Source organism: Stegostoma tigrinum, chromosome 6, assembly GCF_030684315.1.
Source record: "Stegostoma tigrinum isolate sSteTig4 chromosome 6, sSteTig4.hap1, whole genome shotgun sequence".
NCBI lineage: Eukaryota > Metazoa > Chordata > Chondrichthyes > Orectolobiformes > Stegostomatidae > Stegostoma > Stegostoma tigrinum.
Window position 1 is genome coordinate 98,754,399 of NC_081359.1, and position 22,608 is coordinate 98,777,006.

General features: G+C 41.6%; 1 protein-coding gene across 1 annotated transcript in view; it reads left to right on the forward strand.

The window, feature by feature from the left end:
* The window catches only part of LOC125453522 (SH2 domain-containing protein 1A-like), a 45,227-nt gene extending 39,560 nt beyond the window's left edge, over positions 1–5,667 (forward strand). The window contains exon 4 of the mRNA XM_048533235.2: positions 1,688–5,667. Coding sequence (XP_048389192.2) covers positions 1,688–1,731 — 44 coding nt within the window. The 3' untranslated portion in view covers positions 1,732–5,667. The remainder of the gene's footprint in view (positions 1–1,687) is intronic.
* The last annotated feature ends 16,941 nt before the right edge of the window (positions 5,668–22,608 follow it).

Below are 22,608 nucleotides of genomic sequence, written 5' to 3' on the forward strand. Positions count from 1 at the left end.
ATCAAGTCACCCTTTATTTACAATGGAGAGTCCTTGACACTGATCCAGCTCCCTCAGTGCCAGTTCTCAGAGTGAACAGGATGTCCAACACTGCTGTTCTTATCTATCAGTCAGGCCTCCCTAATTGGACCAGGTTAACATTCCCAGTCAGTGAACTCACATTCTGTGAGGTCCACCTGGGTGACCTCGGTACAATCATTACACAGGGCAAACACAATGAGGGAGAATTTTCACGCTTAGCATCTGGATGCTTAACTGGCAGTGTACTGCTCACCTTCCGTGTACCCATGAGATTTCTGTTTGCACACTGTCCATTGTCCAGCCTTTGGTTGGGAATAAAGTAAAACTGGGAACTTGAAACTAAAATATTTTTCCACACTAAGATAACAAAGTGTGGAGCTGGATGAACACAGCAGGCCAAGCAGCATCTCAGGAGCACAAAAGCTGACGTTTTGGGCCTAGACCCTTCATCAGAGAAGGGGATGGGGAGAGGGTTCTGGAATAAATAGGGAGAGAGGGGGAGGCGGACCGAAGATGGAGAGAAAAGAAGATAGGTGGAGAGGAGAGTATAGGTGGGGAGGTAGGGAGGGGATAGATCAGTCCAGGGAAGACGGACAGGTCAAAGATGTGGGATGAGGTTAGTAGGTAGGAAATGGAGGTGCGGCTTGAGGTGGGAGGAAGGGACGGGTGAGAGGAAGAACAGCCTGTCTCTGCCTCCCTAACCTGTTCTTCCTCTCACCCGTCCCTTCCTCCCACCTCAAGCCGCACCTCCATTTCCTACCTACCACCTCATCCCACCTCCTTGACCTGTCCGTCTTCCCTGGACTGACCTATCCCCTCCCTACCTCCCCACCTATACTCTCCTCTCCACCTATCTTCTTTTCTCTCCATCTTCGGTCCGCCTCCCCCTCTCTCCCTATTTATTCCAGAACCCTCTCCCTATCCCCTTCTCTGATGAAGGGTCTAGGCCCAAAACGTCAGCTTTTGTGCTCCTGAGATGCTGCTTGGCCGGCTGTGTTCATCCAGCTCCACACTTTGTTATCTTGGATTCTCCAGCATCTGTAGTTCCCATTATCTCTGATACTATTTTCCCACACTGATTACTGCATGACACACAGATCTCACTGCTCCTATAAAGATTCCTCATCTTGGCTTTGTTACCACTTTCCCTTCTATCAATCATTGCAGCAACATGAGTAAAACAGGAAGGTTTCCTCCCAACTTTTTTAAGTAATGTGTTTAATTTCACAGCGAGTACCTTTGGTGAGTTGTGGTATCCCAAATTGTATAATCTTGTCCCCCCCCCAAAAAAAGCTATTTTGCCGATCTTGCCCACATTAACTCTTTGAAAGAGTTTTCTGATTAATCTCACACCCTTGCTCTTTCCCCAAAGCCCTGCAAACATTCCTTTGTCATATGCATGTTCCATTCTCATTGAGAGTTAATATTGAATTTTCTCCTACCAGCCTTTCTGACCATATATTCAAAATGAAGATGTCTCACAATGTGGAAAAATGCCTCATCTTGCCTCTGATTATTTCATCAATTAAATGCTGTCAATCTGCTTTCTGTGGTTGCCAACACAACAGAAACATTTTCCCCCTACTTACTCTATCAATAGGCCCTTTAATGCTTAATTCTTTGAACCATAGTGTTATACAATATTAATGGTTTTTTTCTTCTGTAGATGCACTGGGCGAACGTGAGTACTTGGACATACTGGACATCTGACTGCAGCAACAGGACAATGGAAGGATCTTCAGCCAATGAATGACAAAAGGATAATTTTGCAATGAATACATTTCTTCTGCTTGACTGTTACTTTTGTATATTGATTTCTCTGGTCGGTATTTTGTTGGGTTCACTGTTCTACACGCTGGAAAAAGTGAAAATGCAGTTAGTGCCCTTTGCTGTAATGTCATAATTTGAGTCCTTTGCTCTTTCTGAGTTGTAAATACAGAAGAGGCCATTTGGCCCACTGTACCTGCACAGACTCTTTTAAGGAGCTATTCAATTATTCCAAGAGGACAGACTGGTCTTGACTTAATCATTCATCATGGTTTATACATTAACAGGAAGTTAGATTGCATTTTTTACTCCCTCAGAGGTTTGACAGTTTTAATGAGAACTTGTGTTTGGGCAAACTTTGAGTGAAGAGTGTAATTTTTTTTGTTGCTCTCTATTTGGGGAAGAAGAATTTTCAGCCTGGGGATGGTGGGGGTGCAGGAGTATGTCGGTGCCAACTGAGGGGCTGTTGAGAGGTAGGGATCCTTGGAAGACCTAGATTTCCCAAATGTCCTTAGGGTTTGGTTGCAAGATTTTTAAAAATTCAATCATGGGATGAGGGCATCGCTGGCTGGAGCAGCATACACTGCCCATCCCAGAGACCAGTTAAGATTCAACCACATTGCTGTGGGTCTGGAGTTACATGTCATCCAGACCAGGTAAGGATGGTAGTTTCCTTTTGTAGTGAGCCAGATTTTTTTTTTCTCCTGACAATCAGCAATGGCTTCCTGGTCATCATCATATTCTGTATTTTTAAACTGAATTTAAATTCCACAACTGTCATGGTAGGATTTGAGTTCAAGTCCCAAGCATATTACGTGGGTGCCTGCATTAACAGTCCAGTGATAATACCACTAGGCCATTCTCTCCCCAAAGGAGGGCTAAATTAATCCCCTTCCTGAGGCTGACAGACGGGATGTCTATATCACAACATTGAAGCCTACAAGAGCAGAAGGGTGGGAAATCCTGGGGAGATGGTCTGGGAGTGGCTCAGAATGCAGGGTTTGGTGTGTAGGGAATAAGTGCTTGGTTGATGGGGGTTGCAAGCTTAGATGGTCATGCTGTGGGGTTAGGGGTATTCCATTTAGGGGATGGGATATAGGAGGTATGATCTGTGCAATTGATGAATCTGAAGGAAACTTGGTTCCTCTTGACCCAGAAACAGTGCTGCAAAAGAACTTAACTTAATGATTCTGTACCTTTTGTCCTCTTTTACCAAATTTTCTGAAGAATGGCAAGTCCACTTGTGATTTAAAATAGAAAGGACATTAAAGTGAAGATGTGTTGCTGCTTGCAAACATATCAGGGTCTCCTGCCTTTCCTTTCATGCCCTGTTGAAACCAAAGGTGTTGAGTTCAAAATGAATTTGAGCCCCAAAATATTTCAATTTAACCTGTGGCATGAAACCAAAACACCCACTTTTCTTTTTAGAAGCTAAAATCAACCCATAGGTTTGGGAAGCTCAATGTTTCATGTAATTTTGATGTTTGGAAAACTTTGTTTGTCATTATCAGTGATCAATCTGGGTTTTGCACTCCCAGTAGTTGTGAATGCTGAGATATAAGGGTCTCAACCACATCACAACTTTAAGCCTATACACATGTTTTATAGACCAGATCAAAACCTCTCAAAATATATGAAGGACTTAGCCTGAACCTTCACTTTTTCTTATGTTATAGACACGTGCCGGGTATTGCATTCCAAATGCATTTCGATTGGTCAAGCTACAAGTCTTGAAACAAAATACACTTTATTCATACACTGTAGTTAAAGTACCACAAAAAAGAGAATTGGAATAACAACTCTATTCAAAAACTTAACAGAATTATAGATCATTTAAATGCTTGGGAACCCTGCAGCCCAATGGAATCAATGTGGACTTCACAAGCTTGAAAATCTCCCCCTCCCCCACTGCATCCCAAAACCAGCCCAGCCTGTCCCCGCCTCCCTACCTGTTCCTTCTCTCACCCATCCCCTCCTCCCACCTCAAGCTGCATCTCCATTTCCCCCCACCAACCTCATCCCACCTCCTTGACCTGTCCGTCCTCACGGACTGACCTATCCCCTCCCTACCTCCCCACCTATACTCTCCTCTCCACCTATCTTCTTTTCTCTCCATCTTCGGTCCGCCTCCCCTTCTCTCCCTATTTATTCCAGAACCCTCTCCCCATACCCCTCTCTGATGAAGGGTCTAGGCCCGAAACATCAGCTTTTGTGCTCCTGAGATGCTGCTTGGCCTGCTGTGTTCATCCAGCTTCACACTTTGTTATCTTGGATTCTGAAGCATCTGCAGTTCACATTATCTCTGACCACTGGAAACTAAGGCTAGACAAGTAGTAATGGGAAACAAAGAAATGGCAGTGGAACAGAACAGGTGCTTTGTATCAGTTTTCACAGTGGAGGATACCAACTATGTGCCAGAACTTCAAGAGAGTCCGGGGGCAGAAGTGAGTGCAGTGGGCATCACTAAGGAGAGGCGCTGGGGAAGCTGAAAAGTCAGAAGGCGGATAAATCACGTGGACCAGATAGACCACGCACCAGAGTTCTGAAGGAGATAGCTGAGTAGATTGTAGAAGGATTGGCGGTGATCTTTCAGGATAAGGTGGAGTCAGGGAGGTCCTAGAGGATTGGAAAAGAGCTAACGGAACACCCCTGTTTAAGAAGGGCCGGAAGCAGAAGACAGGAAACTATAGGCCTGTTAGTCTGCCCTCAGTCGAGGTAAGATATTAGAGTCCATTATGAACGATGAGATTGCAGAGTACTTGGAAATGCATAGTAAATAGGGTGGAGTCAGCACCTCGCTATCAAGGGGAGTTCAAGCTTGACAAATCTATTAGAATTCTTTGGTGAGGTAGCGGGTGGATAGGGAGAACCTTTGTCCTAGGATGGTGACGGCAAGCACGAGGGGGCACAGCTTTAAATTGAGGGGTGAAAGATATGGGACAGATGTCAGAGGTAGTTTCTTTACTCAGAGTAGTAAGGGAATGGAACACTTTGCCTGCAACGGTAGTAGATTAGCCAACTTTAGGTACAATTAAGTCGTCATTGGATAAGCATATGGACGTACATGGAATAGTGTAGGTTAGACGGGCTTCAGATCAGTATGACAGGTCGGCACAACATCGAGGGCCGAAGGGCCTGTACTGTGCTGTAATGTTCTATGTTCTATGTTCTAAACAGTAACTGTTTAATATCATAACATCCCATAAACACACCTTTAGCGATGGCAAACTTAGTTCAATAGATTGTCTCAGATGCAATTCTAACAGCAAGAAGAGAACCCCAGCTTTTAGCTGTAACTGAGAGAGGAAAAACAGCTCCCAGATCTAGTCTCAATGCCCTAGCATTTGCCACTAAAGTAACCAAAACTAAAAGTCCTGCTTCTGGGGGAGCTTGACCCCACCCATTCAGGCTGTTTCCATTGTTCCAACTTTAACGAAAACCTCTGGTCTCACAAGCTGTCTACTTTATTGGATTCAAATAGGCAGCTGGTCACCTCTGTCTTAAAGCCCCTCTTCAAAAAAAAGGACAAAACACACCTTTTAAAGCCATGCTCCTTTGTAAAACATTAGGGATTCACAACAAAAACTGAAAGAACTGCAGATGCTGTAAATCAGAAATAAAAACAGAAATTGCTGGAAAAGCTCAGCAGGTCTGGTGGCATCTGTGAAGAGGAATCAGAGCTAACGTTCTGGGTCTGGTGACCCTTCCTCAGAACTGTTTTTGGATTAGGGATTCATAGTTTGTCTATTTGGGCTAATTGCCCTGAAACTAATGTGAAGTTCACATATTCTTACTTGGAACCAGTATTATCAGACACACAGCATGCTCAACAGGGTTAATTCTGTACAAAAAGACAGGTTGCCAGCAACACATGGGAATCTTCAGCAAGAAGTACTGATCTGATGAATTTGTTGTTAATTGTTAGTTGTTAATATAACATTTTGATTTGACTTAAATATATTTTATCTATCAAACCTTTTGATAAGTTTGAAGTAACTTTAGTGTTTGTAACTTTTTAATAACACTTATATGACTTTGATATTTCAACTTGAAAAGCTTTTACAATATTTTAAAGTGCATATCACTTTTCATTGACATTTGTCTAAATTAATATTTTAATGTAAAATATACTGAAGCAAGTCTGAAGTGATTTTTAAAGGAAAATCCACATTGAATTAGACCCAATATACTGACCATTACAATGCACAGCTGGAACCAGTACCTACCAGAAGCAGCAACAACCAGGCCATATAGAATTCAAACCAGGACAAGACAACAGCGCTTCACTGGAGGCTCCAGGCCACTGAGCATGTCACTCAGTAGGGGGATGAAATGTCTGCTATCAAACCTCCCAGCTCGGAGAACACACATACATCGACAAGGAAAATCCATTTTCTAAGATCCTGTTTACTTCTTTGTAGCATTGGTAGATGGTTTAAAAATAACCAAACTTTGTTTCTAACTTCTATTTCAAAATTTTAGAGATTGTATCAGTGAGGATGAAATATTTTTGCACTCTAGGCACTGGTTTTGCATGGCTCCTGTTACAGTCCATTAAAAAAGTCAACAAAATGTCAAATGCCATGGCTGTATGCTGAGCAGGGAACACTATTGCTCAACCATTGCCTGGGAATGTTAGCATTTGTTATAAAATACATACTAACAGAACAATTGGAAGGCATTAACAGGATTGGAGAAACTCAGCATGGGTTTATTAAAGGTTTATGAAATCATGCTTAACTAGCCTGCTGGAGCTTTTTGAGGATATAACTAAGTACAGTAGACAGGGAGAACCAGTGAATGTGGTGTATTTGGATTTCAAAAAGGCTTTTGATGATGTCCCACTGAAGAAATTATTGGCCAGAATTAAAGAACGCAGGATTAATAATGTATTAACACGGGTTGAGAATCGGTTGGCTGAAAAGAAATATAGAGTGGGAATAAATGGGTCGTTACTCCTGTTGTAGGCAGTAACTTGTGAGATGGTGCAGGGAATAGTGCCTTAGCCATTCCCTTAGCGGGAATTGGCCTTAGCTATTCTCTTGATATATAATATATATATACAAATACACAAGCACATATTTACACACAGACACACAGAGTCACGCACATATGCATATTATATACATTTACACACACACACACACACACACACACACACACACACACACACACACACACACACACACATATAAAATTACCTGGATGAGGCAACCAAACAAAATATTTCCAAGTTTGCTCTTGACTTAAAACTACATGGGATTGTGAGTTGTGAAGAGATACAAAAAGGATTCAGGGCAATTTAGACAATTTATGTGGGGACAAACACACAACAGCTGCTGTATAATATGGATAAATGTACATTGAGACACTTGATTGTGAAAAACAGAAAAGTAGAATATTATTTGAATAGTAGGGGAGTCATCAAGGTTAAGTATTTGTAACAATGGTATAGATAGAATGAGGGTTGAGATCTTGCATCAAGAATTTTAGGAGCAAGGCAGTAAACAAAAGAGCAGGACCTCAAGGGTTGTAATTGCTGGATCATTCCTATTGCCATTGGCTATGAGTACAGAAATAGGAGAATAGAGCAGATGAATGTATGGCTCAAGGGTTTGTGCAGGAGGGAGGAGTTTAGATTCATGGATCATTGGGACCGTTTCTGGGGAATGTAGGATCTCTGCAAATGCGATGGTCTTCACCTGAACCAGAATGGGACCAACATCCTTGTGGGTGGCTTTGCTAGTGCTGGTGGGAAGAATTAAACTAGTCCAACAGTGGGAGAGGACATAAAGTGTTAGTACAACAGGGATACAATGTGCTTTTGTAAAGTAATCAGCTCTGTGCAATTTCAAGGGAACAAGGCAAGCTGCATAACGTCTGCGATAATGGTTTGCTTTAAGTACTTTAAGCCCATACTCTAAGTATTAGGGGATAGGCAGATAAGTAAAAGACATGGATTGAGATGGAATTCTGATCTTGTTGCTATCACAGAGACATGGTTGAGGGTGAAGACAGACTATATTGTGGGCTGTATGCTTTTCAGGCAGGATGAGGAGCATGTATAGATGAAGGAGTCTCACATTATTAATTAAAGATTCAGCTACTGTAATAAAGGGGACAATATCTTGGAAGATTCTTCAAATGAAATATTTTGGATACAGCTCAGGAATAAAAAACAGGGGCAGTCACTATAGACTCAAACAGAATGCAGATATGTAGACAACACACTGAGGTGTGTAAAAACAATGAAAGAGTAATAATAAAAACTCAATAATAAATGAGGCCCAGTGCATTAGAATGGTCAGGAATTAAGCTGTGCCCTGTACCAGACATGACCTTGTGTTTTCCTTTAAAGGTCCTCACATCATTGGCACTTGCGGCCCTCTGCCTCATAGTTTAATTCGCCTACTCTGCCCACTCTGAGTATGGTTACAACCATTTTGTTCCCCATTGCACAATTTCCATTCCCAGTGCGATGGAAGGAGACAATGAATGTTCCTGGGCCAGTGGCTTCCAGCCTCTGAGTCGACATGTCGATGACACATCAGGCATCCAGATTCCATTCCTGATTTCCTTCACCGTAGGTTTCGCCCCCACCACACCCACCAACACCCCCACCCCTGGGACGCCTCCCATCCATCTACATGAGCCTGCACTTGCCCACCTTCACCCCTATCCCCATTCACTGATAGACCTGGCACATCAAGGTAGTAATGGTGTGAGCAAGCAGGTAGGTGTTAAGTAAACAAATGCTTAGAGACCAAGTGAGCAGCTGTGAGATACAGTCTGGTTCAATCTGTGACCTGTTGTGGCTGAATGCAATCCCAGTGCGTCCCTGTTCCAACTTTTTGCTGCTAGTTGCCAGTACATCCTACAATGCAAGTCTGGGCTTTGTCAACAGACCTCCGGTGAATTAGAGCAGATCGGGCAGCCCTCCGCTCCCTCTGCTCCAACCCCAACCTCACCGTCAAACCTGCAGACAAGGGAGGCGCAGTGGTGGTATGGCGCACTGACCTCTACATCGCTGAGATACTATGATGTTTGTGAGGGCTTGCAAATACCAGATGCTAATGTTAATGGGCATGGGCTGCATGTAGCTGGTGCCCCTGGCTCATAACCTGACATGCTGCTTGGGTTGAAGGGACTGGAATGTTCTTCAGAGTAAGTGGTGAGCTGAAGTTGCTTGACACCCACTTTGATTTCCATGTCATGATTTCACAATGTCTCCCTTGGTTGGTGTGTTTGGCAAGATACAGACCTGAATGTTAATGAGGTGGTTGATGGTGGTGTGTTGACTCAGAGGTTATCATTGCTACCACACCAGGAATCTGGGTTCAATTCTAGCCTTGGGTTATTGCCTGTGTGGAGTTTGCACGTTCTCCCTCTGTCTTTGTGGGTTTCCTCTGGGTGTTCCAGTTTCCTCCCACAGTCAAATGATGTGCAGGTTAGGTGGATTTGCCATGGGAAATATAGGGTTACAGGAATGGGGTGGATGGTAAGCTCTTCGGAGGTTGATACACACTCGATGGGCCAACTGGGATCTGTTGCTGCTCTGTAGGGATACTATGATTCAACTCAAGCTGTTGGTAGGGCCTTGATTGATAATTTGCTGAAACTTGCCTCAGGGGCCAGCAAAAGCATAAGAAATGGAATGAGATGCTCCTGACATCAAGACGGACATTCTGGACCTCTTAGGTCTATGACACTACCCTTGCCATAGCCTACATCAGTCAAACTCCTATAAGATTTTGTCCGCAGAGACTAACAGATCTGTAAATGCAATGATTTGCTGGATTTGTGAGATATTTTCTAATATATGTATGAGTGTGAACCTCTATTGAAGCCCACTGCTAAGGATTTGCTGTGGCATTGGGGCACAGAACACGAAACGCCTTCCATTAGAATCAAAAACTAGTGATGACCAGTCTAGTCCTGAGGTATTACATAATAATAACGAAAGCATCTTGCAGCATGGTGCCAGCAAGACATTTATATAGTAAGGCCAACCAGTTACATCCAGGGTGTTAACACAAACTGAACAGTGCTGTGCTCAGAGAGAGAAAGAGGGACTGGCTAATGCCTTTGCTTGAAAGCATTTTAATCAGAAACAAAGTGGCAGCAACTACAAACCACGTCAAATCTTCTTCCTCAAACCACTTTTTCAAGGTGTCTGCAAAGGATGCTCCTTCATTTGCAAAAGTATCCTCTGAAAGTGATGTACAAACATGGGAAATAGCAACACATTACGGATGAACTGGTGCCAGCAAAGGAAGTTGACGATTAACGAGATAGCGTTTGAAATCTTTCAGATTCTCTAAGAGCAAAGCTACAACTGTTGCGTCAAACAACTTTCAGGGGCATGTACAATGAAGTGAAACACCCACTGCACTGTCCCTGTTTGACTTTAAAGCGTAAGAGGTGGCTTGATTGAACCATTTACAAATCTGAGCAATCTTGACAGGGTGGATGGGTCACGTATGCTTCCTGTTGTGGTAGACTCCAGAAATAGAGGTCACTGAAAAAAACAAGGGCTCATCCATTTCAGACTGATGAGGAGACTTTTCTTTTCCTCACAGAAGGTCATGAGACTTTGAAACTTTCTCCATTAAAAGATGGAAGAAGCAGGGCCTTTGAGTATTGTAAAAGCAAAGGTAAATAGATTCTTGATAAGTGAAGGGATGAAAGGTTATTGAAGGTGAGTGGGTGTGTAGAGTAATGAGATTGGCAATTACTTTACTGACTGACTGTACACATGACTCTTCTTCTCATTCCCTTATCTCTTCAATGGCATCCGCTTTCCTTTCCCCTTCATTGTCTATTGCACACTTCCTTGTCATCCACTCTGCCTTTCCTTTAGTTTTGCCTGGCATTCATCACACCACTCTTGCCATTCCCTTTATCCACTTCTAAGTGCTTCACCTCTGTGAATCTTGCTACTAAAGGGCAGAATTCTGGCCACTGTAAACCACAGTCAGGAAATTTGATTCTCCTGGGAGGTCAGACCTACAGTACAGTATATAGCAGCTGTGACCACTTCCATTGGCAGCTGAACTCTCACAGCAGTAGCCTGAGTGGGAGGTGAGCCAGAGTCCACACTGGCAAGTGGCCTGTATTAACTTGGTGTTTCTGGGTGAAAACAAGAGGAGAAGCACCAGCAGGATTCAATCCATTTGGGATATCATGAACTTGAGATTTCCAAATCTAACAGAAAATATTTTGCTTCATTAAGGAACACTTTACTGTAAATTATAAGTGAAATGAGGACTATAATCAGGATTTATCTTTCTCAATTGAGCATTCTTGTATGCTGACTTCTTATCTTCCATGTTCCATAAATTTTGGTTCATGCAAAAGTCACAGCAAGACCCGTCATATAATGCTCTTGAACTCTTTTTCCCAAAATCTCTTCATTGTTCCAACCAACCAGGACCTCTACCTTGTTTTTCAATGGATCCTCAGCCTGTAATCTCTGTGTTCTTCCAAATCTGACTATTCATCCTTTCCGTTAAGCCACTGGTATCTTCAGCTTCACTTGTTTAGGCTGTATGCTCTAGAATTCTCTGCCCAAATCTCTTTGCCTCTCTCCCTTTCTCCCCTGCTCAATATCTTTCTTTAAAATCCAACACTTGGGACAAACATTCAGAGCCATAGTCACACAGATGTACAGCATGGAAACAGACCCTTTGGTCCAATTCTTCCATGTCGACCATCATTTCTTCATTAATATTATCCAATTTATGAGCATTTGGCCCATGTGCCTCAAAACCCTTCCTATTCACAGACCCATCCAGATGCCTTTTAAATGTTGTAATTGTACCAGCCTCTACCACTTTCTCTGGCAGCTCATTCCATAGATGCTCCACCCTCTGTGTGAGTAAGTTGGACTCTCGGATCCCTTTTAAATCTTTCCCGCTCGCCTTCAACCTGTACCCTCTAGTTTTGGACTCCCCTACCCTGGAGATAAGATCTTGACTATTCATCCTATCCATGCCCCTCATGATGGTATAAACTTCTATAAGGTCACCCCTCAGCCTCTGACACTCCAGGGAAAATGGCCCCAGCCTATTCAGCCTCTTCCTGTAGCTCAAACCCTCCAACCCTGGTTATATCCTTGAAACTCTTTACTGAATTCCTTCAAGTTTAACAACATCCTTCCTGTAGCAGGGAGACCTGAATTGCACACACAATGTGGCATAACCAATGTTATGTACTGCTGCAACAGAGCCTCCCAACTCTTATACTCAATGCACTGACGTTTGTTTTTTTATTCACTCAAGGGATGAGGGTGTCACTTCCCAGCAGCATTTATTGCCCATCACAAATTGCCCAGAGGGTAGTTAAGAGTCAACCACATTGCTGTGGGCCTGGAGTCACGTGTAGGCCAGACCAGGTAAGGATGGCAGTTTCCTTCCCTGAAGGACATTAGTGAACCAGACTGGTTTTCCAGCAGTCATCATTCGACTCTTAATCCTAGATATTTATTGAATTCAAATTCCATCATCTGCCATGGCAGGGTTCGAATCCAGGTCCCCAGAACATTATCTGGGTCTCTGGATTGACAGTTCAGTTCCCAATAGTTACATAGACGTAGCATCACCTTTTTTTTGGCTCCATTTCAACTTTTGTCTTGTAATGCTCCTGTGCTTTGCTTAGGATTGTTAGCTTTGTTGAAAGTGCTATATGCAGTAATTATAAGTTATTATTGTTTCTGCCTTGCTAATGACTCTGTTAGGTTGCAGAAGAATATTGAAAGTAGGAAAAATAATTCAAGTTAATTATTTAGGACCAGCTTGCAAAATTAATTTCCAACCCAACACTTTAGTAATTAATACTTTAATCCCTTCGGATTTTAAAATCGGGCCACGGGACTAGATTAAAGTTCAAACTTTGTGACTCACTGGGATTGTAGATATCAAGGAAGAATAAAGATGTGCTAACATTAAGATTAAATAACAATGTAACAAAGCTATTGGTTGTGAAGTTAGAAAATATAGAACAAAGTAGTAACAATTGACATCTAAATGTTTGTTGAAACAAATAAATAGTAACAGGAGTAGGCCATTCAGTCCCTCAGTATGATCATGGCTAACCTGCTATCTCAAAATCCCACTATTCCGCTTTCTCTCCATATGTTTTGATGCCTTTAATATTTAAAAATTAGTCAATCTATTTCTGGCATAACCTCATAATCTACCTTCCACAGCTGTTTGTGTTCGCAAATTCCACAGGTTGGCCACTATCTGAGTGAAAAACATTTCCTTCATCTCAGGCTAAAATGGCCTACCCCAGATCCTGAAACTGTGACCCTCTGATTTTTGACTCTCCAAACCAGGGAACTATCGTTGCATCTGGTTTGTCTAGTCTTGTTAGAATATTATCTTTTTCAACCCCTCATTCTTCTAAATCTGAATGACTACAGGCCCCATTGAACCAACTTTTCCTCTTACAACAGTATTACTCTCCCCGGTATCAGTCTAGAGAGCCACCGCTGTAATCCCTCTATGGCGGTTGTCTTCCATGAACATAAAGCATGTGCCAGCCTGCTACTTAAGACAAGAAGAATTGATTTGCTGCTAAGTTCAGAATATCTGTTATGTTTCAGTTTCAGAATCATTTATCCAATCACACTTGGGACAATCAAAGCAATTCAGAAGTTGGGCTAAGCTCAACACCATAAATTGCAGGAGGGAAATGTACTACTTTCAATATTCTTCTGCAACCTAGCAGATTCATTAATTATCTGATCCATACTTAAATGGATCAGATCCTTAGTGAACATGTCAATGATTAAATTTGTACGGAAGAATGGTTTAAGTAGCTTTAATGCAATTTCAATTGAACATTATTCTTCCCTTAATATTCTGACCACCGCTTACCTATCACCTGCTGAATTTGTTTGTCTATTTTGTAACTACATAATACATGCTTGCATGTTTTAACGTATTTACTTTGTCTATTATATACATTTTTCAATGTAAGTTATGTTGCAGTCCACCCTTCTGACAGCAAACATGAAGTCCTATCATTATTTACCCCTTACACTGACTTAAAATGCACTGATGTCTCTGAGGAAGCCAGATGTCTTTTTTACCCTTATCATCCACACAGTTCAACTCCCCAAAAAGATCCTCACATTGCAATCTGTCGTGGTAGGATTTGAACTCAAGGCTTCAGGTTTGCAAGCTCAATCTAAAAGCTTATGCACAGGTAATCTTTCTCAAATGATTGAAGGCAGACATGAAAGATCACTCTTCGTATCATACTGTTAATCTCTGGGTTATGCCTGGCATCAAATATTGAAATAAGATGAAATATTGGGCACACTCCTGAGCATAAAAACTTATGCATCATACCCAGTGTCACCAGCTCCACTGGCCTGAGAGAATATCATGAGTAAGCACAAGGTTTGGAATTGTTTAATTCCATCATCTGTTGATGATCCCTTAATTGGCTCATTAGAGCCATGCTCTGAACTAGCTAAAACACTATGACTGATAGTCCCTTCCAGACTGCATTGGAGTTCATGAGTTTCATATAAGCTTACTTGAGGGATATTGCTCAGTGAAGACCTGATGGAACCAGTTTATAATCCACAATTTACTCCACCCACTCTGACAGCACACCAGATTTGTAAAAGATAAAAGTTTTATTTTGGCATTTTTTGATTTTGCTTTCTGTTCAGGTTTGTTCTTTCTAAATTATGCTGCTACTTTAGAATGTAACTGAATGCTTCTATCCCAATTTAAGTGAATCCTTCACTTTTCTTCCTGCAGGATTTTATAAATGCTGTTTCTGTCCTTACCTGGTAAGGATGTTGATGTTAATACTGAGATAACAAGACGTAGAAATGGGTCTGAAGAAGGGTCGAGGCCCGAAACGGCAGATTTCCTGCTGCTCTGATGCTGCTTGGCCTGCTGTATTCTTCCAGCTCTACACCTTGTTCTCTCAGATTCTCCAGCATCTGCAGTTCCTATTATCTCTGATGTTAATACTGATCAAGTCAGATCCCAAAGTGAGACCTGGCTTGCCCATCATTTAGTTTTTTTTTGGTTAACTGTGAAAGTCAGTTACTGAGCACATTCACAAGTTGACAACTCACTTATAACAAAAAAACAAACTTGAACTATGTTACCCTGGACAAAAGGTTGGAAACATTTCTTTACTGATGTCAGAAAAAGTTTCAAAATCACACCATTCCTTTCATCCTATATAAAATTCTTCCTTACAAACACCAAAGCCTCAGGGAAGAGCTAAAATAAAAACAAAACTGAGGATGCTGGAAATCTAAAACAAAAACAGGAAGTGTGGAGAAACTAGACACTGAACATTAGAGATGATGGGAATTGCAGATGCTGGATAATCTGAGATAACAAAGTGTGAAGCTGGATGAACACAGCAGGCCAAGCAGCATCATAGGAGCACAAAAGCTGACGTTTCGGGCCTAGACCCTTCATCAGAAATGGTCTCTCTCGTTTTGAGGAGGTATTTGGCTGGCATTGGCATTCCTGCTGCTGTTTCACCCTCCTCCCAGGTCTGAAAATGTCAGGTTTAACCTGGTGTGGAGTCTTCTCCCCATCAGTATCTCTGCTGGAGCAATCCCTGATGTTGCATGTTGGGTGGTCTTACGGTCCCTCTGCTCATGATATGCCCGGAGTGAGGCTCTGCGATTGCCTACACTCAAGTGGTGTCCCCCCAGCTCATTTGAACAGGCGAGGGTGGGCACTTCCATTGGGATGCCCTGTAGTTCCCATGTTCTACTTGCCTCATTTTCTAATGACAAGATCAGTTGTAGTGCCTGTTTGAAGTCCAGTTTGGCTTCAGCTAGTTGGTGCTTCCGTATGGTTATGTCTTAATCCCGCATATCAAACAGTCTCTCAGCAGCTCATTCAGTGTTAACCCAAAATCACAAGTCTCTGCCAGTCACTATAACCTTGTTCAAAATCTCCATACAGATTCCCCCAGTTCTCTAACAGCTGAATAAAAGTGAAAGAATCTGGGAACTATTGGAGATTTGGGGTTGTAACATTCCTTAACCAACTCTGCCAAGTCTTGGAAGGTTTTAGTGTCTGGTGCCTCTTGGAAAGTTCAGCCCCTAATAACCAAAATGCTTCAGGTCCACATGCAGTTAGAAGGATTGCTCATTGCTTTTCATCTGCCCCAATGTCATTTGCCAGAAGAAGATATTGTATTCTTTCCACGCATTGCGTCCAGTCTTTGACAGCAGGTCAAACAGGTCAAGCTCCCCAAATGGAAGCCAGAAATGTTTACTCTAACTCCACAATGACAGTTGCAAGTGAATGTTCTTCAGGCATGTCCTGTTTTCCCCTGTCGCCACTGAAATGACTGCATAGAGGCTGGGTCCTGTCACTAAATCACCCGTTGTTTACTCGTGTACAGTGGCCATTCAGCTTGGAATCTGTCCTCAACTGAGGAGCTTCTATTCTCCTGGTTACATTGGTCAGCCAAGGCTTTTGTGATAGGCCTAGATTAACAACCCCAACCAATACCTTATAGTTAATGAAGTCCACCTGGTTCCAATCACTACAGAAACATAGAGTCATTTACCCCTCTCTCTGCTTAAGAAAAGAGAAAACATGAAATGCTGCTGCTGGTGCAACTTAAGCAAAAACTGAGGAGTTTTAAATTGTCTGGAAAGGATAACTTAAAAATTCCATGAGAACAAACTAAGATTAAAAACATGAAAAAGCAGTTTTCTACATTAAAAAAATATTACCTATATACAGATGTCAATTGATTCTTCCATTTTAATTTTTTTTCCAAGTCAGTGCAAATATTTAAAAAAAGCGGTCACCATATCTTTTTCTGATATAAATGCTACCTACAGATAAAAGTCTGCCTCAGCAAGTCAGCAATTTTAAAGGGACAGAAACAAACAAAACAAATAGAGGTAGAGAAGCCAAGAAAACACAGAAAACCACTTCACTTCAATTTAGTCTCTTTCACTGAGAATTTTAAACCACAAAATGATGGAAAGCAAAAACATAATGTTTGGGTTGGCATTTCACTGACATTCTCTCAGAATATCAATTATTTAAAGACAGCATCAATCTTTATGGGTCATGAGACAATTGACAAAGGTCAGCAGGCAGTCAAATTTCTCACTTTGAACAGAGAAAGTTTAAGAAGAATAAAGTGTTCCAGCATTTCTGACAATGATTGCAAAGATTTTGACAGTGCTTTTTCTTGGAGTTAGAAAGTCAACATAAAATGTAACAGATTTCAGTGCACGTCATACAATTAGATGAAATAATTGATTAATTTGCATGCTGTGCTGACACAAAGGTACAGGATGTGATTTTACAGAAGCTAACTGAGGTGAATGGCTTATTCAGCTGGCTATTGCATTAGTGGGAAGGTGATGGCCTAGTGGTATTATCGCTACCCTATTAATCCAGAAACTTAGCTAATGTTCTGGGGACCTAGGTTTGAATTCCACCACAGCAGATGGAGGAATTTGAATTCCAGAAGAAAAAATCTGGCATTAAGAACTGACTGATGACAATGAAACCATTGTCCATTGTCGGAAAAACCTATCTGGCTCACTAATGTCCTTCAGGGAAGGAGATCTAGCCTACATTGCTCCAGAACCACAGCAATGTAGTTGACTGTCAACTGCCTTCTGAAATGCCCTAGCAAGCTACTCAATTTTATCTTGCTATCACCTTCTCAAGGGCAACTAGGGATGGGCAATAAATGCTGGCCAGCCAGTGATGCTAATATCCGAAGAATGAATAAAAAATCTTTGCAACCATCATATCTTCCTGAAAGGTACTTTTGGAAAAATTCAAAGAAAACACCATTGACATTCTGCTGCACAAAGGACACAAGTTCAAAGTATTTATAGTAGGCCAGCAACATCTTCAAGTGTTTGGGTCTGGAATAACTGTCAACAGGTTCAGTTGCACATTCAAATCATTGCCTGAGGAGGTGTCACTTGCATCACTCACCAAGACAATGTCCAGCATTTAATGACAAATGCAAGCTTCTTGGATATTGTTCGAGTTGCACCCATTCAGGCAAATGGGGAGTATTCTATCACATCCCTGACTTGTATCTTGTAGTGGGTGGACAGGCTTCGGGGAGTCTGATGAGCTGCTTGCTACAGGAGTCCTACAACAGTCTCAGAATGCACTATCTGCATTGTAAAATCCATGATGATTAAATCAAAGTGACCTGCCAAGATTTTCAGATTGCTACATTCATTCATGTGCTTCTCCTCTAGGGAATGGTTTACACTCACCCACAGCTCTGTTTGGAAGACTGATCTAGACAGATATTCCCTCCCACACTCTCACCACCCAACCACAAATGCACAATACATTATTGGAAAGAAGGGAGAAATGGTACAGGAGATGATCAGTGAGCATACAGAATGTTACCCCAACTTAAAGTATCGGAATTTGAGAGTTTAATTCGGGCACATGGTTTTGTGGAAACATGCTGCGTCCTTGTTTCCAGTCTAGTTGTATGATATGGTAATGAACTATGGTCAAGTCATGTCCAGTTTGCACTTTGTTAACCACCTGACTCATGGGATGATAATTGGGATGCTGAAGATACTGTGTTAGACAACAGAGACACACCTACAATGAATGATCCAAATCCAAATGCAATGACAAATAACAAACAACAGAGGGAGGATACCAGGTCATCACAACTATATACGGACTAGATCTGATCCCTTGTACATTTTAAAATGCTGAATGTACAGAAACACTATCTCTTTATTTTTCTAATACTGGAAAAGGGTTCATTTATTCAAGGAAAGAGAGGTGATGTAATACTACAGCATTGATTGCAGACAAACCTGTACTTTCACAACACTTATATGATATCGTGACTTATGACATTCTGAAATAAAGGTACACACTTCACCATCAGTCTCACTGTCGGTGTAATGGAGTCAGTGTAATCAGTTGGCTGTGTATGTAATATACAGTAACATCAGTAAATGCAGAACCCAGTGTCAGTCAGTGATATGGTAGCCTTGGAAATAGTTAGTGTTATAAATAAACCTCAAGATATCTGACTCAACTGGACCTGACTATCTGTGACATTTGTTACATGGGCTGCATATATAAAACCACAAATGTGGCCAGGAAGCTCAAAGAATTTCAGGGCTATACAAAGAACAAAGAGCAGTACAACACAGGAACAAGCCCTTTGGCCCACCGAGACCATGCCAACACGTAATGCCTTTCTAAACTAAAAACTTTTTGCCTCGACATGGTCGATATCGTTCTAATCCCTGCCTATTCATATATCTGTAAAAGATGCCTCTTAAATGTTGCTATTTTACCTGCTTCTACCACCTCCTCTAACAATGCATTCCAGACATTTACCACTGTCTGTGTAAAAAAACTCACTTCTCACATCTCCTTTGAACTTTCTCCCTCTTACCTTACAACACTGTCTCCCTGTAATTGACATTTCTCCCCTGGGAAAAAGACTTCGACTATCCATTCCGTCCACACCTTGCATAATTTTGTAAACTTCTATCAGGTCTCCCCTCATCCTTTGAAGTTCAAGAGAAAACAAAGCAAAAGTTTGTTTAATCTCTCCGCATAGCTAACACAATTCAAACCAAGGTCAGAAGTCACATAACACCAGGCTACAGTCCAACAAGTTTATCTGAAGTCAAGTAAATCAAACTGATTTCAAATAAACCTGTTGGACTATAACCTGGTGTCATGTGACTTCTGACTTTGTCTACCCCAGTTCAACACCAGCAACTCCACATTATGGCATCCAAACCAGGCAATATTCTGGTAAACCATTTCTGTACTGTGTCCAAAGCTTCTTTATCCTTCTGGTAGTGTGGAAACCAGAACTGTATACAATATGCCAAATATGGCCTAACTAAAGTTCTACGTAGCTCCAAATAATAACTTTATGTTTGCAGAGCAACTGGGGCTATAACATGATAGAAAAGGGAAAGCCACTTCAGTACTTCAGACTTTTCTGTAAGCAGTTAGCAGCCTAAATGATGACCAGGATTATTGTCTTCTATATTGAGCCCAAACCCACTCATTGTAATTTGACTAAGCACTCAAAACTACAAACAGTTTCGAAAGATAATGACATCTCAATTTACAACATGTTTTTCCATTAAATGTAGCTTACAACAAAGCAAAACAGCAATGTGAGGTATAAATGCATCTGTTAGCAATCTAATATTGGGTAGACACCAATGACCACTAGATGGAGACGCTATCTGCATATTAACACCATTCCTTTGTTACACTAGCTAGCAGAGCACTAAAGACCTGCTATGTCATGTTCAGATTGGCTGGATTATTCTCTTGTGTGTGTGAATTATGGTTTAAAACTGTTCTTTGCGATATTGATTCTAAACTTATTCAAGTCAGGATTTCAATGAGCCATTTGAATTTTTTGCTTACAAACCTCCACTTTTTCGTAATCATTACTGAACTAACCTCTTAGGATCTGGATTATGCAGATATTGCAAATGTTCTCTGCCTGTCACTTCTGGATCTGTGAAAGAAATGTCACCACCAGCTTCAGAACAAGGAGAGATCTGAGTCCCTTCGATTGAGTTCTCTGTGTCAGCTGATGTGACAAATACATTTGAATGAAACTACAAACAGCATAAGGACTTTGCTTGCCCATCACTCAAGTGTAATCAACTCATGGTTAATCTTGTTTGATCGCCAATAACTGCAGAGCGACTAATCTCCACGGCTGGCAGTGGTATCTGCGAGACTTGCGGTTGGAATGCTGCCACAAAACCTCTTTTCCTTGATTGGATATAAGAACCTGTTTGGTTTACACTGGTGGAGGAGTAACCATGAAAAATTTCAAACAGAAGAAGCTCATATTTTAATTGAGATACTTTATTGCACTTTATTACTTTATTGTAGCAATCAGATACAAATTTCATGAGGAATACTCAAGAAGCTTGGCACCATCCAGTACAAAGCAGCCCACTTGATTGGTACCACATCTGCAAACATCCATGTCCTCCACCACTGAGGCTCAGAGGCAGCAGTGTGCACCACCCACAAAAATTCACCAAGGCTCTTTAGACAGCACCTTCCAGACTCACAATCGCTTTCATCGAGAAGGACAAGGGCAGCGGATACACAGGAACACCACCACTTGCAAAGCCATTTGCTATCCTGAATGGGAAACATATTGCCATTTCTTTAGCATCACCAGGTCAAAATTCTGGAACTCCCTCCCTACTGTATTGTGGATCTACTTACAGCACATGGACTGCAGCAGGTCAAGAATGTATCTAACCACTGCCTTATTGAGGCAACTAAGAATGGCCAAAAAATTCTGGTCCAGCCTGCGATGCTCATATTCCACTAAAAAACAATTTAAAGCCCTTACAATTAAAAGACTGATGGAGGCTTTCAAACTGTGTGGACTCATCTTGTATGTTTGGTGATTAGTAATTGATATGATATTTATTAATATAGCAAAGATAGTAAATCAATTAACACAAAACTTAACTCAATTTAAGCCTTAATGGAATAAAGGTACACAATTTTTCTGAATATTACTTACGTGACTTCAATGCATTACAAAATAGAAACGTTAAGGATTGAATGCATTCCTTTCTGCCCATTGTTTAGGGTAAAAAGAAATTGCATCGGCCCTTGAATGATCTAAACTTGCAGATCTATAGGGAAAGAACTTGGAAATGGATCTGGATGGATTTTACTACAAAGAGCTGGCATAGTCCTGATGGGCCAAATAGCTACAATCTGTGTTTTAATTACTACATGATTCTATCACTCAACGAAAAATGAATATACTCAAGGTTTTGAAATGCTCACATCTGGCACACTTGCGTGAATACTGGGATGTGTAGACTGGGAATTTCTTCCAGTTAGCTCATGACTTTGGTATTTCAGTGGCAAGTGCCTACATCACTAGGAATATTTCATGGCAACCTAACTGGTGAAGTATGCCAGGAATAAACATAGTCCCTAGCGCACCACGCTCTCTGAGACTCCTTTGATTCTTTTAATGACCCCTTTGGGCCTGACTTGCAGGTAGATTCCCGAATCCTGGCCTGTCATTAACTAGTATGCATCACTGAATGTGGGTGCATCACTCTTCTGCCTGGGAAAGCAAGTGGTGCAGGAATCTCAACTCCCACATTGACACACCTCCAATCCATGCTGTCCATCCCACTGGTCCATTCTGCTATCTGGGCCCGTATTCTTGGTAAACAATTGATGTGTCTCAAACAATCCTCTGTTCAAATTCAGCGTGCCATCGTGGCATCCCAATGCTTCATTAACAGCTGATTTTCATCTCCTTTGCATGCGTCACAGTGGGATGAGTTACCTTGTAAGTTGGGATAATTATTTCAAACTGAGCTCTCAATAGATCTCAGCTGCTGCATTCAGGTACTCTTGAACTGAATGAAGCCACTCTCACCCCAGAAGAACAGCCCCCTACATCACCTGTAGCACTGCTCATGTTTTCACACCATCGCTGTTTATTCTCATGTCCTAAGAATGCTGAAGAGAAGCCAATTGCAACAAATTTGAGGGCAGTTTTGTACCGTGAACTCAGGTCCACAGGGAACTGATTTACGATTGTCTCAATTCATTTCACTTAGGGCCCCTAACAGCTGTCAGAGCAAAAGGAGACTTATTTTGAACTCAGCTCCCAGAGGGAAAGGGACAGCACTCTAAAACACTTCACTGGCAAATCCCTAACACTCGCTAAGTGCACCATAAAAAAATATTAATTTGTTTTCCTTTACCCCACACACAATTTTATTAATAGTGACCAGCGCTGGAAGAAACATAGTCT